This window comes from Oreochromis niloticus, linkage group LG9 (assembly GCF_001858045.2).
Source record: "Oreochromis niloticus isolate F11D_XX linkage group LG9, O_niloticus_UMD_NMBU, whole genome shotgun sequence".
NCBI lineage: Eukaryota > Metazoa > Chordata > Actinopteri > Cichliformes > Cichlidae > Oreochromis > Oreochromis niloticus.
Genome location: NC_031974.2, coordinates 6791609 through 6805883, shown reverse-complemented (window position 1 = coordinate 6805883; position 14275 = coordinate 6791609). Strand labels below are relative to the sequence as shown.

The 14275-nt window shown below is 40.2% G+C and overlaps 1 protein-coding gene across 2 annotated transcripts; it reads right to left on the bottom strand.

Moving 5' to 3' along the window:
- Positions 1–891: 891 nt before the first annotated feature.
- LOC112847884 (zinc finger protein 271-like) lies at positions 892–14049 on the bottom strand. 2 transcript variants are annotated; one of them, XM_025910489.1, is made up of 3 exons: positions 14031–14049; positions 2618–3214; positions 892–2292 (listed from the first exon to the last, which is right to left on the bottom strand). In XM_025910489.1, exons 1-3 carry the CDS (start codon positions 14046–14048, stop codon positions 1678–1680), a joined length of 1230 nt encoding a protein of 409 aa, XP_025766274.1. In that variant the 5' UTR covers position 14049; the 3' UTR covers positions 892–1677. The 2 variants fall into 2 exon arrangements, with proteins under 2 accessions (XP_025766274.1, XP_025766275.1); XM_025910490.1 differs by having other exon boundaries at positions 892–2289.
- Positions 14050–14275: the final 226 nt, after the last annotated feature.

Below are 14275 nucleotides of genomic sequence, written 5' to 3'. Positions count from 1 at the left end.
AGCAACATTACAGGTCATTTGCAAAAACAATAACGCTAATACAGAACAAAGATACTGACTATAAATAAAGACATTAAACCTCACTAAGATCAGGATAACTGGTGACCTTAAGGGCATCAATCCAGTATTCCTCTGATGACATGACATGAGCAGTGTTACAATTTATGCAACTGATGAAAGATTTTATGACAAAAAACTAAAGGAGTGTTTTTAAAATAGAATGTCTCGGGAAAATGAAGGTGTGGCAACACACAAATATATATTAGCTAATACATTTCAGCTCGCCTCGACTTTTGTAATAGTCTTCACTCTGGTGTTAGTCTGTCATCAGTCAGCCGACTGCAGCTGGTCCAAAACGCTGCAGCACGGTTACTAACGGGCACACGCAACCGAGACCACATATGTCCCATACTGGCATCCTTACAGTGGCTCCCAGTCAGTTTTTGAATTAATTTTAAGATTTTATTTGTTTTTAAGGTGTTGCATGGGTTTGCACCCTCATACCTTTCTGATTTTTTAAATTGGTACATTCCTGCAAGATCACTGAGGTCTGTGGATCAGATGCTCTTAGCTGTCCACAGTCCAGATTAAACACAGAGGACACCGGGCCTTTGCTGTGACTGCTCCTAAATTATGGAACAAACTGCCCCTTCACATCAGGACCTCCTCAACATTGGACATTTTTAAAACCCTTCTAAAAAATGAATGAGTTTGTACAACTTTTGTCTTACTCAAATCGTATAGAAGTATTGTGTAGTATAGCTGGAGACAGCCTTTACACCGCTGTCTGCTTTGGTCGCAAAGGCATCATGGATCTCTGTGGAGATCCAGCTTTTTTTTAGATTCAGTTAAAATCAAGGCACTCGAAAAGATCCTCTGGAAAAGAGTAATATTCTTGGAACAGAGTTTAATACACAGAATTATATGGACAGTAAGAAATTACACACAGAATATAGCGAGAAAGCAAAGTGAAGCAAATCCCATGGTGAAGAGCCTTTAAGCACAAACATAACGAATTTGCAAATGGATAACAAACAGTCATTATAATTCATCACACACTGAAATATCAGACAAATCAACAATACAGCTCTTCCAATTAGTGGCCCATTAATATTATGCTGAACACAGTCCAAAAGATTCAATAAGTCACATCAGTCTCTACTGTCTGTCTACTGTTTACTATCATAGCCAAGTGGCTAACAAAGGTAAACAGCAGTTTTCTCAATCCCTACTAATGAATGTTATCTTGTTTCAGGACAATACCAGGTAAGCAGATGTGTCGTTTTTTTCTGGGATTTCACACAACCCAGGAAAAATTATTGATACATAATAGGCTTGGAGTGACAATATGAATCATAATCAAGCAGCCCGCCCCCTCCCCTTTCAACAGGTTGTGTGTGAGACGTCAGCACAGCAGCAAGCAGGTGCACCGAGGGCCCTCACACTCAGTTTTTACATATATGCTGTTAATGCTGTCATCAAGATTGACACGATTACAATTTTTAACCCATCTGGAGCGCAGAATGCACAAACTTTGGACAAACTGTCTAAAATGCATTGACAGAGACATTTCAGGGATTTTGAGTCATTCTGCGCTCCAGAACGGATTAATTGTGTAAAATTTTTTAATCACGTAATCGTGATGTCAGCATTGACGTTAACTTTGACCCTCAAACCTCAAGAGGATTTTTCTGCCTCTTCAGATTCACTGTGATCCAGTGATGGGAGTGATTTCAGCCCTGAGTGATCACGCTGATGTTTGCACAGAGCAGACAATGACGTGAATGTTTGGGCACATTGGTAACAGTGAAACAGTTTATTAGTAACGTGGGATCGTTTGTGTTCAGAGTATGAACTGAGATTCCTGAAGCTCTTGTCACACTGGTCACAGCTGTAGTTTCCTTCCATGTGTGCACGTTCAGGGAAAATACAATTACCTGATTGTGAGAAGCTTTTGTCACTGTCTCTGCACTTAAATGGTTTCTCTCCTGTGTGGACTCGTTTGTGTTTTTCAAGGTGACCTGCAGTAATGAAGGATGACCCACACTGATCACAGAGGTGCTTTTTAACCCCACTGTGAATCAGTTCATGGCGTTTTAATCTACTTGATGTGGTGAAGCTTCTCCCACATTCTTTGCAGTATTTCAGTTTGTCTCCAGTGTGTTTACGTTGATGTACTTTTAGAGTGTATTGGTGACTGAAAGTTTTTCCACAAAGGTCACAACGAAAGTCTTTCCCACCACCACAGTGATGACAGGGTTGAGAACTGGATTCATCTGTGTCGCTCTGCTTCTAAACAAAGACACAAAGACAGTGTAAGTCAGTCCTTCAACATTTTTATCCTGAACGTCGCCTGAAATAAAGAGCATCTCTGCAGACGTCCAATTACATTTTACTGTTTCAGTTAACACACTCAGTTTACTGGGCTGCAATAACTACAATACTACCACCATAATACTACAGTAATACTAAGATCATAACTGACATGAAAATCTGAATAATCACACAGAGCTGCTTTTCCATGCAGTAGAATTGCTAACATGCTAACACAGTTTAATGAGCAGAGTTGTTCCAAACAGTCAGGCTAAAATGACAAGATAACAATATAAATACATACCTCACAGTAACTGCACTTGTAGAGTCTCTTTCTGGTGTGGATCTGTTGGTGTTCTCTCAGGTAATGTGGAGCTTTAAAAGTCTTCTCACACAGGTCACATTTATAAGGTCTCTCCTCAGTGTGGGTAAACATGTGGCGTTGTAAGTGTGTATGTTTAGCAAAGTGTTTGCCACACTGATCACAGTAGTACACATCATGTCTGGTGTGAATGCGCAGGTGTAAATTTCTGCACTCAATCCGGCTGAAAGTTTTTTCACAGATGTCACAGCTGTATGCATTAATTCCAGAGTGGGTAACTAGATGCCGCTGTAGGTTGCTACTGCGAGTAAAAGCTCTGCCACACTGATCACAGCTGTACGCTTTAACTCCACTGTGGATGAGTTGGTGTGTTTTTAAGGCACCCTTCCAGGAAAAAGTCTTTCCACACAAGTCACAGCTGAACGGTCTCTCTCCAGTGTGGATGACCTGATGGAGTTTTAGTGAAGTCTTCCCAGTAAAATCCTTCCCACACTTGTCACAGGTGTATGTTTTCTCTCTCTTTCTTCTGTGAGGTTTGTCGGCCTCCTGAGAGCGCTGACTTCTCGCTCCATGTTGGTCCTGCAGTGACAGAGATACAAACAGAGGCAGTGAGTGAAATGCAGTCGTGGAACAAACTGAACCTTCAAACTCCCTCCATTAACACTAGTTTTAAACCTGAAGGTGGAGTGTGGCACCAAACACCTTAAAGATCTGTTATCCCCAGCTGCTGGTAGTTCTAACACATTACATCCAACCTGCTGTTAAAAACAATTCATGACTGTTCAAACCAATGACTGTAGAAAACGTTGTCTCTATCACTCACTGGTGTCTGGCTGCGATATAGGGAAGAGGGGGAGGGGCGGTAGTCACACTGGCAGTAGCACAGGAACAGATCGGAAGAGACAGAGAAAGAGAGCCAGGGACAACAACATCACATTAGAAAGGTATAGTAATCATCCACAACTATTTTCAGTTGCAGATGATAAAGGATTCAGAAAGTTTATTCATGCAGGCCCATATGACAGAGAATATACATCTTCTTTTTCATATTTCAATTTATATTTAATTGTGTTGTGGTTTGTAGTGTTTTGTGTTGTTTCATTTTAAATTTGTTTAAAAGGAAAAAGCTGAAAATTTAAATAGTTAAAAGTTGAACTGTGACTAGTTGGTTTTTGTATTATATGATTTATTTATTACATTTTATGTGGAGTGACTAAATAAAAGTATATTTACGGTGGCCCCTAGAGACAAAGCAGCACGTACAAACTTCAAAACACATAAAAACTCAGGCTACGTCCACACGTACCCGGGTATTTTTGAAAACGCAGATTTTTCTATGCGTTTGCACCTTTCGTCTGTTAATTGTACTCTCTGCAGTGTTTAAATGCTTACATATACACACACAGTTACTGTCCCTCCACACATACGACTCGGTTCTGCTTCTACGCTCCATCTTTGTTTACTATTTCCCACCGAGGCTTCTAGACTTCTGATTGGCCAACGTTTCTACACATTTAGGAATATATCGGCACCTGTTGCTTTGGCATGATCCTAGCAGCGTTTTCCTTCATTTCTGCATTTACATATGAACGGGATTATTTTCTTTAAACAAAAACGGAAAATCTCTGTTTTCAAAACTACCCGTGTACGTGTGGACGTAGCCTCAGAAGCACGTAAAAATTCCAAAACATGTACAAAAGACAACAGAAGTGCTCCAGAATGCTAGGCGCAGTGTTGAGCTTTTGTTACCTAGAGGCTACACAAGCCAGCAAGTACCAACGACCGGCGTGTGGTAGTAAGAGGTAAATGAACTTTTTCTTTTAATTATTTGAATATATATGAGTGCTTGTGTATAAATACACAAACAATACACATATGTTTTCAGTTGTGTAATTTAAGTGATCTAGGTTGCTCTGTTTTGGAAGTTCAGTTAATGCTAGAAATGTGTTTTAGAGTTTGTACGTGCTTTTTGGAGTTTGTACGTGTCTCTAGGGACCACTGTATATATTTATATATAAACATATATAAATAAAACCACTTTTTTTTTTAACATTAGTAATTCCTTTTGTGCATAATTTTATATTATTGTAATAATAAATTAATTAAAGCAACAAAACAACCTGAACCGGTTCGGAGCCGAAAGAGCCGGCTCTTTTTAGTGAGCCGAGCCGAAAGAGCTGGCTCTCTAAAAAGAGCTGGAAATCCCATCACTAATGTACGTATCACCAGGGTGTGAAATATAAAAAGAGATGAAAGAGGCAAAACTGTGAGTCATAGTCAGGAGTTAAAGTGGGCCAATGTTTTTCTTCTTTTTGTTTTTGCACAGCAACTGAACGACTGCAGGTGCTCATAAGTTGCAGTAACAATACTTCAGCATCTAGCTATCCATGCAGAAGACGAGCGAGCATAAATGGAGTAATATTTTTTAAGTGGCAGGTAATTTCAAATGCAGCATTTCTATCAGCTCAACAAACATCAGCAAACACACAAACTGTTTGTGTGCAGTTTTGTCTCACAGTGTGTTGCTGGCTAAAGGTCCAGCTCCTCTACATCACAGGGAGAAAAAAGAAAGAGCTAACTTCACTCAGAGATGGAGAAAGATAAGACACACAGGGCAGGAGAGGAAGAAGAGAGGTTAGATTTAAAGGGAAGGACTGCTCAGTGGGATTTGATCAACTGCAGATTAAAGCTTACATGTAAGTCCTCATGTGTTGAAATCAGATATTGGGTCTGTACATGTGACATTATGTTTTTTCATAAACTGAAAGATGCTGCAAAACAATCTAAAACATATTAACTGGAGTATTTAAAGATTGCATGAAGATCCTCTGCAGGTTAGTGCAGGATAAACAGGTTAGTTTGCTGAACTGTGATGGATTTAAAGTAAAGAACAGTGTGTGACTGGTGCACAGTGACTGTGGTGCTCATGTCAGAGTTAGATTACATCAAGTGTAGCAGAGATTAATTCAAACCTCATTTAAACTGGTCTTAATCAACCAAAGACCCAGGCAAACTTTTAATTCATTTGAAAGCCTGATGCTTAGCCTTGTCCACCCCAGCTGTAAAACTCAGAAACCAGTCTTACTTGTTATCATCTATTGTCCACCTGGGCCTTACACAGAGTTTCTCTCTGATTTCTCAGACTTTTTATCTGATTTAGTGCTCAGCTCAGATAAAATAATTATTGTGGGTGATTTTAACATCCATGTAGATGCTAAAAATGACAGCTTCAACATGGCATTTAATCTGTTATTAGACTCAATTGGCTTCTCTCAAAATGTAAAAGAACCCACCCACCACTTTAATCACACTCTAGATCTTGTTTTAACATATGGCATAGAAACTGAACATTTAACAGTGTTTCCTGAAAACCCTCTGCTGTCTGATCATTTCCTGATAACATTTACATTTACAATAACTGATTACACAGCAGTGGAGAGTAGACTTTATCACAGTAGATGTCTTTCTGAAAGTGCTGTAACTAAGTTTAAGAATATAATCCACCCACTGTTATCATCTTCAATGCCCTGTACCAACATAGAGCAGAGCAGCTATCTGAACGCTACTCCAACAGAGGTCGATTATCTTGTTAATAATTTTACCTCCTCACTACGTACGACTCTGGATACTGTAGCTCCTGGGAAAACTAAGGCCTCAAATCAGAAGTACCTGACTCCGTGGTATAATTCTCAAACACGTAGCCTAAAGCAGATAACTCGTAAGCTGGAGAGGAAATGGCGTGTCACAAATTTAGAGGATCATCATTTAGCCTGGAGAAATAGTTTGCTGCTTTATAAGAAAGCCCTCCGCAAAGCCAGAACATCTTACTATTCGTCATTGATTGAAGAAAATAAGAACCCCAGGTTTCTCTTCAGCACTGTAGCCAGGCTGACAAAAAGTCAGAGCACTGTTGAGCCAACAGTCCCTTTAACGTTAACTAGTAATGACTTCATGAACTTCTTCACAAAGAAAATGTTTATCATTAGAGAAAAAATTACCAATAATCATCCCACAGATGTAATATCATCTACAGCTACTTTTAGTACCATTGATATTCAATTAGACTCTTTTTCTCCAATTGATCTTTCTGAGTTAACTTCAATAATTACTTCCTCCAAACCATCAACGTGTCTTTTAGACCCCATTCCTACAAAACTGCTCAAAGAAGTCCTGCCATTAATTAATTCTTCAATCTTAAATATGATCAACCTATCTCTAATAATCGGCTATGTACCACAGGCCTTCAAGCTGGCTGTAGTTAAACCTTTACTTAAAAAGCCATCTCTAGACCCAGCTGTCTTAGCTAATTATAGGCCAATCTCCAACCTTCCTTTCATATCAAAAATCCTTGAAAGAGTAGTTGTCAAACAGCTAACAGATCATCTGCAGAGGAATGGCTTATTTGAAGAGTTTCAGTCAGGTTTCAGAGCTCATCACAGCACAGAAACAGCTTTAGTGAAGGTTACAAATGATCTTCTTATGGCCTCTGACAGTGGACTCATCTCTGTGCTTGTCCTGCTAGACCTTAGTGCTGCGTTTGATACTGTTGATCATAATATCCTATTAGAGCGATTAGAACATGCTGTAGGTATTACAGGTACTGCGCTGCAGTGGTTTGTATCATATCTATCTAATAGACTCCAATTTGTTCAAGTAAATGGAGAGTCCTCTTCACCCACTAAGGTCAATTATGGTGTTCCACAGGGTTCAGTGCTAGGATCAATTCTATTTACATTATACATGCTTCCCCTAGGCAGCATCATTAGAAGACGGCATAAATTTTCACTGCTATACAGATGACACGCAGCTCTATCTATCCATGAAGCCAGGTAACACACACCAATTAGTTAAACTGCAGGAATGTATTAAAGACATAAAGACCTGGATGGATAGAAATATTCTGTCTCAGAGTGATGCTGACAAACTACTTCATGCATTTATTACATCTAGGCTGGACTATTCATTATTATCAGGATGTCCTAAAAACTCCCTGAAAAGCCTTCAGCTAATCCAAAATGCTGCAGCAAGAGTACTGACAGGGACTAGAAAGAGAGAACATATTTCTCCTGTTTTGGCTTCCCTTCATTGGCTTCCTGTTAAATCCAGAATTGAATTCAAAATCCTGCTCCTCACATACAAGGTCTTAAATAATCAGGTTGGGACATAAACGGTAGTAACCAGACCGAAAAGCAGCGCACATTTCGGTGCTTTCTTTCGGTGTTTTTTTTTTCCCTGAGATGTAATACACTTTGGATTCTAGCCAATAATTTTACCTCTGCAAGCGTAGTAGGCAGGCCCAGGTGTACGTTCTTTTAGAGCAGAGCTACAGATTAAAAATGCCCAAGGCGAAGCGGTCAAAAGTCTGGCTGTACTTCACAGCAAAATATGCAAACTCAGCAGCCTGCAACAAGTGCTTTAAGCTGATACTGTGACACTGTGCAAAGGAGGTAACACCTCAAATCTCATGAAACACCTACCGACGTATAGCATTTTGTTAAAAGCTGAGAAATGCACCGTATTTGATAGCTTGCTGCGAAACCTTACACCGTGCACATCTACTGTGGGTGTGGTGCCTGTTATCGGACCCGGAGTTAGCAACATCCCCCAAGAACCCGAAGAGGAGAGTCCTGGCCCCTAGCCCTGCCAGTGTAGTAGAAATGATGACGGATGATGATGGCAGCAGCAGCCGTTCTTCTCTGAGTAGCTTAATGTTGTTCATTTTTAATTTACATTGAGTAAGCTAACCACGTTATTAAATTAATGCATGTAAGGTGAACTAGCAAACACCGTCGTAGTTACATGCGGCTGTCTTCTTGTTTGATGGCAGATACTCCCTTCACCCTGGCCAAAAAGGCTAAAATGACCAAAGAAAAAGTGGGAAACAGCTAAACATCAGAGGTTTTTATGTGCTAACTAAAAATAAAGACAAGATGATAGTTTATTAAATTTTAATGAAATCTGCAGATTGTTTCAGTGAAGTTTAATAAACTCCTTGCTATCTAAAATATAACAGGACACCGGAGTATATTCTCGAACATCTCACACTTCTGGTAATCAGTTGTCTGTTTGGCCTTTGTTCAGTGGTGTAAAAATAATAACTTTAATCTCAGCCAAACCGATTTACTCAGGAACAAATAAAATACTGAAAAAAGCCAAACAATAACATTTTTCAGTTATCTAAGTCAGCGGTCCCCAACCTTTTTTGTGCCACGGACCGGTTTATGCCCGACAATATTTTCACGGACCGGCCTTTAAGGTGTCGCGGATAAATACAACAAAATAAAACTAGTACCGGTACCGAAAAAAGAAGATTTATTCAAAACACACGTGAAAAGACCCAGGAAAACAGAGTTAACGATAAAAACGATAACAAAATAACGCTGAAAACCGATAAAAACCCTGAAAACCATACATTTCACACCTGAGCCTCAACTCTCGTGGCCCGGTACCAAACGACTCATGGACCGGTACCGGTCCGAGGCCCGGGGGTTGGGGACCGCTGATCTAAGTGACTTATATATCACTTCCGGTTTGGACAAGAATGGGGTAGTCACTCTCTCCCTTAGTTCCCACAACTTTTAGTTATTTGAGTGAGCCCACCTAACCTATCTTTTGAGGCAAATATCTTGGTGATTTGGTGAAGCCGTCGGAACATTTGATGGCCTGTCATGTCGCCTAAACCTGCGAAGTTGAACAGTGTTAGGAATAAAAGAAATATTTTAATGTGTATCTGCTCATTATATTGTTTTGTGTGAAGGCTTGTAGAGCAAGGCCACCTTTGACTCACAAACAAGTGCTCAGTCAGACTGAAAAACAGGAAGTTTTAGTGCACAAGGCATATTAATAAATCAAGACACAAAAGAGGAACTCTCCATATAAACAATGTTCAAGCCTGTGTGACGTGTAAAGTACTGAAATAACACCATATAAGTTACAGCTGATGATTCTAATGTTAGAGAGCTCTTGCAACTGGCGTTTGAGCTGTGCAGAGGTCTCTCTCTTCCGGAAGATGATTAAATAAAGAAAGATAAATGTTTTAACACACTACGAGTCAGTTTTCTCTGTTTTGTCATGGGGATAAAAGGATCGGGTTCGATACCAGTAAAGCAACCGAATGTGCGGCTGCTAGCGTTCCTGCGAATGTTAGCAAAGCCAACATATCAGCACTGCTAGCGGAGCACCGTTCAGCTTTACTGGCAGAGCTAAAAGTCAGCTTTTTTGATGACGTGAATAAAAAGCTTGACGGATTACAGAAGGCATCGGACAACAATGGTGAGCGCCTAGAATCTTTGGAGGAAAGTGCCAAAACGCTCGACCAGCGCCTTGCTAAAGTGGAGGATACCTGTGAGACACTACGGGTCGCTAATGAAAAGCTGAAGGCTAAGCTATTGGACAATGAGTCGAGAAACATACGCTGTAATGCCCGCCTTATCTGCCTGGAGGACGGGATTGAGGGTCCACAACCCTCAAAGTTTTTTTCACAGTTGTTGCAAGACGTTTTTGGGAGAGACATTTTCCCCTCTCCCCCCGAACTGGATTGTGCACACCGTATTTCAGCCCCCAAACCGGCCTCCGGAGGCAGACTGCGGCCCGTCAATGTCTGTTTTCACCGCTACCAAAACAAGGAGCTGCTAATACGAGAGGCTAAGAGGACGAACGACCTGAAGTATATGGATAAACCATTCCTACAAAGACTACAGCCCTGAGGTGGTGAGCCAGCGGAGAGAATACAGGTCGGTGATTTCAAGCTTGTACAAGATGGGCCTGAAACCGTCACTGCTATACCCGGCGCGACTACGCATCGTTAAAACAGATGGTGTACGCCTCACATTTGGCTCTGTGGCTGAGGCCGAAAGGTTTGTGCAAGACTCCACGGAAGACTGAACTGTTTTGAGGCGCGTGGAACACGGGACTACTTGGGACGACTGTTACGGCATTGTCATGCTTCCTATGTTGATTTTCAGACGTATGTCTTCATTTCTTTTTCTTTATTATTTTTTGGCATGACAGTGCAATTATTTGCACATATTTTGATGTACACCTGGTGGGTCTTATTCCAACCTTTACACTATACGGGCTTAAGGAGCTTTAGGTAGGATAGTTATGGAAGTTTTTCAGTTAGATTGGGTAGGTGTGCAGTTTGTTCTCACAGCTAGTGTCACCTGGGAGTTCAGGGGGTTTCTGGGAGGGTTTCTGTGTTCGATTGTTCACGTTAAGAACCAAGTGTTTTATGTTTCTTGTCTGAGCAACCAGCTAAAATCTTTGATATATTTTCAATGGTTACCTTGATTGACTTAGTGACCTGGAATGTTAAAGGCCTGAGCCATCCTATTAAAAGAAAGAAGGTTCTCACTCACTTGAAAAATATGGGTGCTGATATAGCCTTTATCCAAGAAACCCATCTTAAAATGTCAGATAATACTCGTTTAAAATGTAGTTGAGTGGGGCAGCTCTTCCACTCACATTTTACAGCAAAGGGAAGAGGTGTAGCAATATTGGTAAATAAAAGGGTTCCCTTTACCCCTTCTTTGACTCTGGCTGATTCAAATGGATGATACGTTATAGTAACCGGATCAATTTTTAATATTAGTGTTACATTAGCAAATATATATGGCCCAAACTGTGATGACCCCAATTTTTTTTTTTCACGCGTCCTTGGCCTCCTGCCTTATTTGAATACCCATTTACTTATTATGGGTGGTGACTTTAATTTGTGCTTGGACCCTGGGATGGATAGATCGTCTGTAAGAACTTGATACTCCACAACAAAGTCAGCTTCTTATTTACAGTCCTTTTTTTTCACACCGACAAGACAGACAATATTCCTTTTTTCAAACGCTCATCAAACCTACAGTAGAATTCACTATTTTTTTTACTGATAACAAACTAACCTCTCTTGTTAAGTCATGTGATTATCAGCTTATTGTAATATCTGGCCATGCGCCCTTAATATTGACACGACACATACATGGTATGGAGTCTCCTAAATGGATGTGGAGATTTAACGTTCTTTTGTTAAGTGATGAAAACTTTATAAAATTTATTTCAAATCAAATTACCTACTTTTTGGAATTTAATTTAACTCCAGATATTTCCATCTTGTTGGTCTGAGAGGCTCTTAAGGCCTATCTTCGCGGCCAGATTATATCGTTTGCAGCTAATAAGAAACGTACTCCTACTTCCAAACTAAAGGATTTGGAAAAGCAAATAGCAGACTTGGATAATAGGCTTGTATAACATTACTTCTCAAAAAAGATAAAAACCCTTTGGAATGTGGATCCTACAGGCCAATTTCACTCCTGAATTCAGACTATAAAATACTAGCGAAGGTTTTGGCCAACCGATTGGAAAAAGTTTTACCCAACATAATCTCTTCAGATCAGACTGGTTTTTATTAAAAACAGAACCTTTTTTAGTATTCGTCGACTACTTAATATAATGTACTCCCCAGCCAAGCTGCTTTTGAATGCCTTCTTTCCATGGATGCGGAGAAGGCTTTTGATAGAGTAGAATGGGACTATCTTTTCGAGGCCTTGCAAAGATTTGGCTTTGGAAGTTCCTTTTTATCCTGAGTGAAATTACTCTATGCCTGTCCTTCAGCTATGGTACTCACTAATAACCATTATTCTAAACCATTCCACTTACATCGTGGAACCCGTCAGGGCTTCAGTGATCTCTTTAAATAAAAATTTGCTAAGTTACACTTCAGTATGCAACGAGACTTGACAAAATGGTCACCGCTTCCTCTCTCGTTAGTTGGGAGAGCGAATGTGGTTAAAATGTCTGTATTACCCAAATATCTTTATCTGTTTAGGCTGCCGGGGATTCCCATGATACATTGACTTTTTCCTTTCCAGTCACCTTTCTCACTCACTATGTGTTAATAGACCTCGCTGCATTGAATCATATCTGTTATTAATCTCTGTCTCTCTTCCACAGCATGTCTTTATCCTGTTTCCTTCTCTCACCCCAACCGGTCGCAGCAGATGGCCATCCCTCCCTGAGCCTTGTTCTGCCGGAGGTTTCTTATTGTTAAAATCAGTGTGTGTTCATGGAGCTTGCATTTTCACCTGCTTGACATCACTGCCTGACAAGGTTAACTGTTTTCAGAACATTGCAGAGGCCTTATTGACAGTACTTGGCTCTAATATCTGTGTGAGCAGATTTTCTCTCACATGAGTGTCCTCAGTTAGCCGATTGAATGCTGGACACTTGGAGACCTGTGTCTCTGAGTGGGAGACTAGAGATCACATTAACACGTGTATCCCTGTATTAACAAACATGCCAGTTTGGCCCAGTTTATTTTTCTTATCATTGTTGTGAAGAGACCATAAATAGCATTTGCATTTTCAGTTGTACAGTTCATTTGCTGTTTTCCAAAAGTTGATTCTGTTCATCTTGACGTAGCGTTTAAAGAAAAAAAAAAATCACTGAGTAGTGACAAAATCTTCTCATGATAGTCTTTCTGGTTTAGCAATACTGTGCACCTACCCTTGTCTGCCGGAAGGATGATAATGTTGTTGTCATCACTAAGTGATGTGAGTGCCTTCCTCTCCTCCATGGTGATGTTGGATGCTGGGGGCTTTGCATTGCTGAGACAGGCCGAAACTTTCTTCTGTAGTTGCTCTGCTTGCACTTCTGCAATATTGTTGTCACGAATTGCTGTTTCTGTGATCAGCTCCACTAGCGGGATTTGTCTCAATGTGACAGCAAAATTCAACCCTTTAGCAAGGATGTTTTTCTCTGTTTGGGTGAGTTGTCTGTCAGGCAAATTCTTTACACACTTGTCCACTTCCTGCGTGTCGCATCCTTGTCTCTTCTGGTCACTGAGGGCACTCTCCGTATTTTGCATTGGTTTCCGACGTACGAGAGATGAACAGAATCAACTTTTGGAGATTTACTTTCTTTCTTACTTTACTTTCCTCGATGATTGAGAATGCATCTAGATGTTCATTTACTGTTATGGATAAAAAGTGTCTTTTTTTGTTTCAAAATAGCTGATAACTATTTGCTGACAGCTGCCAACATCTGCGAAAGAATATAATCCTATAAAGTTGTTCTATATAGTGTGTAACTGTTAATATAGAGCGTAAATGGAGTAAATGTACTTTTGCCTCACACAGTCCTCTTTGTTGACATCTGCTGACCAAACATATGAAGAGCAGCTTCAATCAACAAATTATGATGAACAGCTTCATTATAATTACCCACGCTACAGAGCTCAGCTGACGACAATAATAATAATAATAATAATTGCTTGTGACTTCTTAATGTTTGTAAACATAATTTAAAAATACATACTACATTATAGTATGCAACAGTCATATAACAGTTTGAGAGTATGAGAGTTTTAGACGTGACTGATTATTTGGTGAAACTGTGATATTTTCCTCACCTTCTGTGTTGAGCTCATTGTTTCCTCTGTAGTGACTCAGCTGAGTCCAGATGGCTGAAAATGTTCCTCTGCTGCTCCGTCAGACTCTTCTCCTCCTGCTGATCAGCTGGGACACAAAACAGATCTTTGTTAGGCTCCACACTGCACTGAAGAGTCAAAGTGTCTCATATGTTCATCTGACAACACAAAGTACAAATTTCACTCTGATTGCTTGTAGAAATCTTGTGAGACGTGTTGTGCTGCAA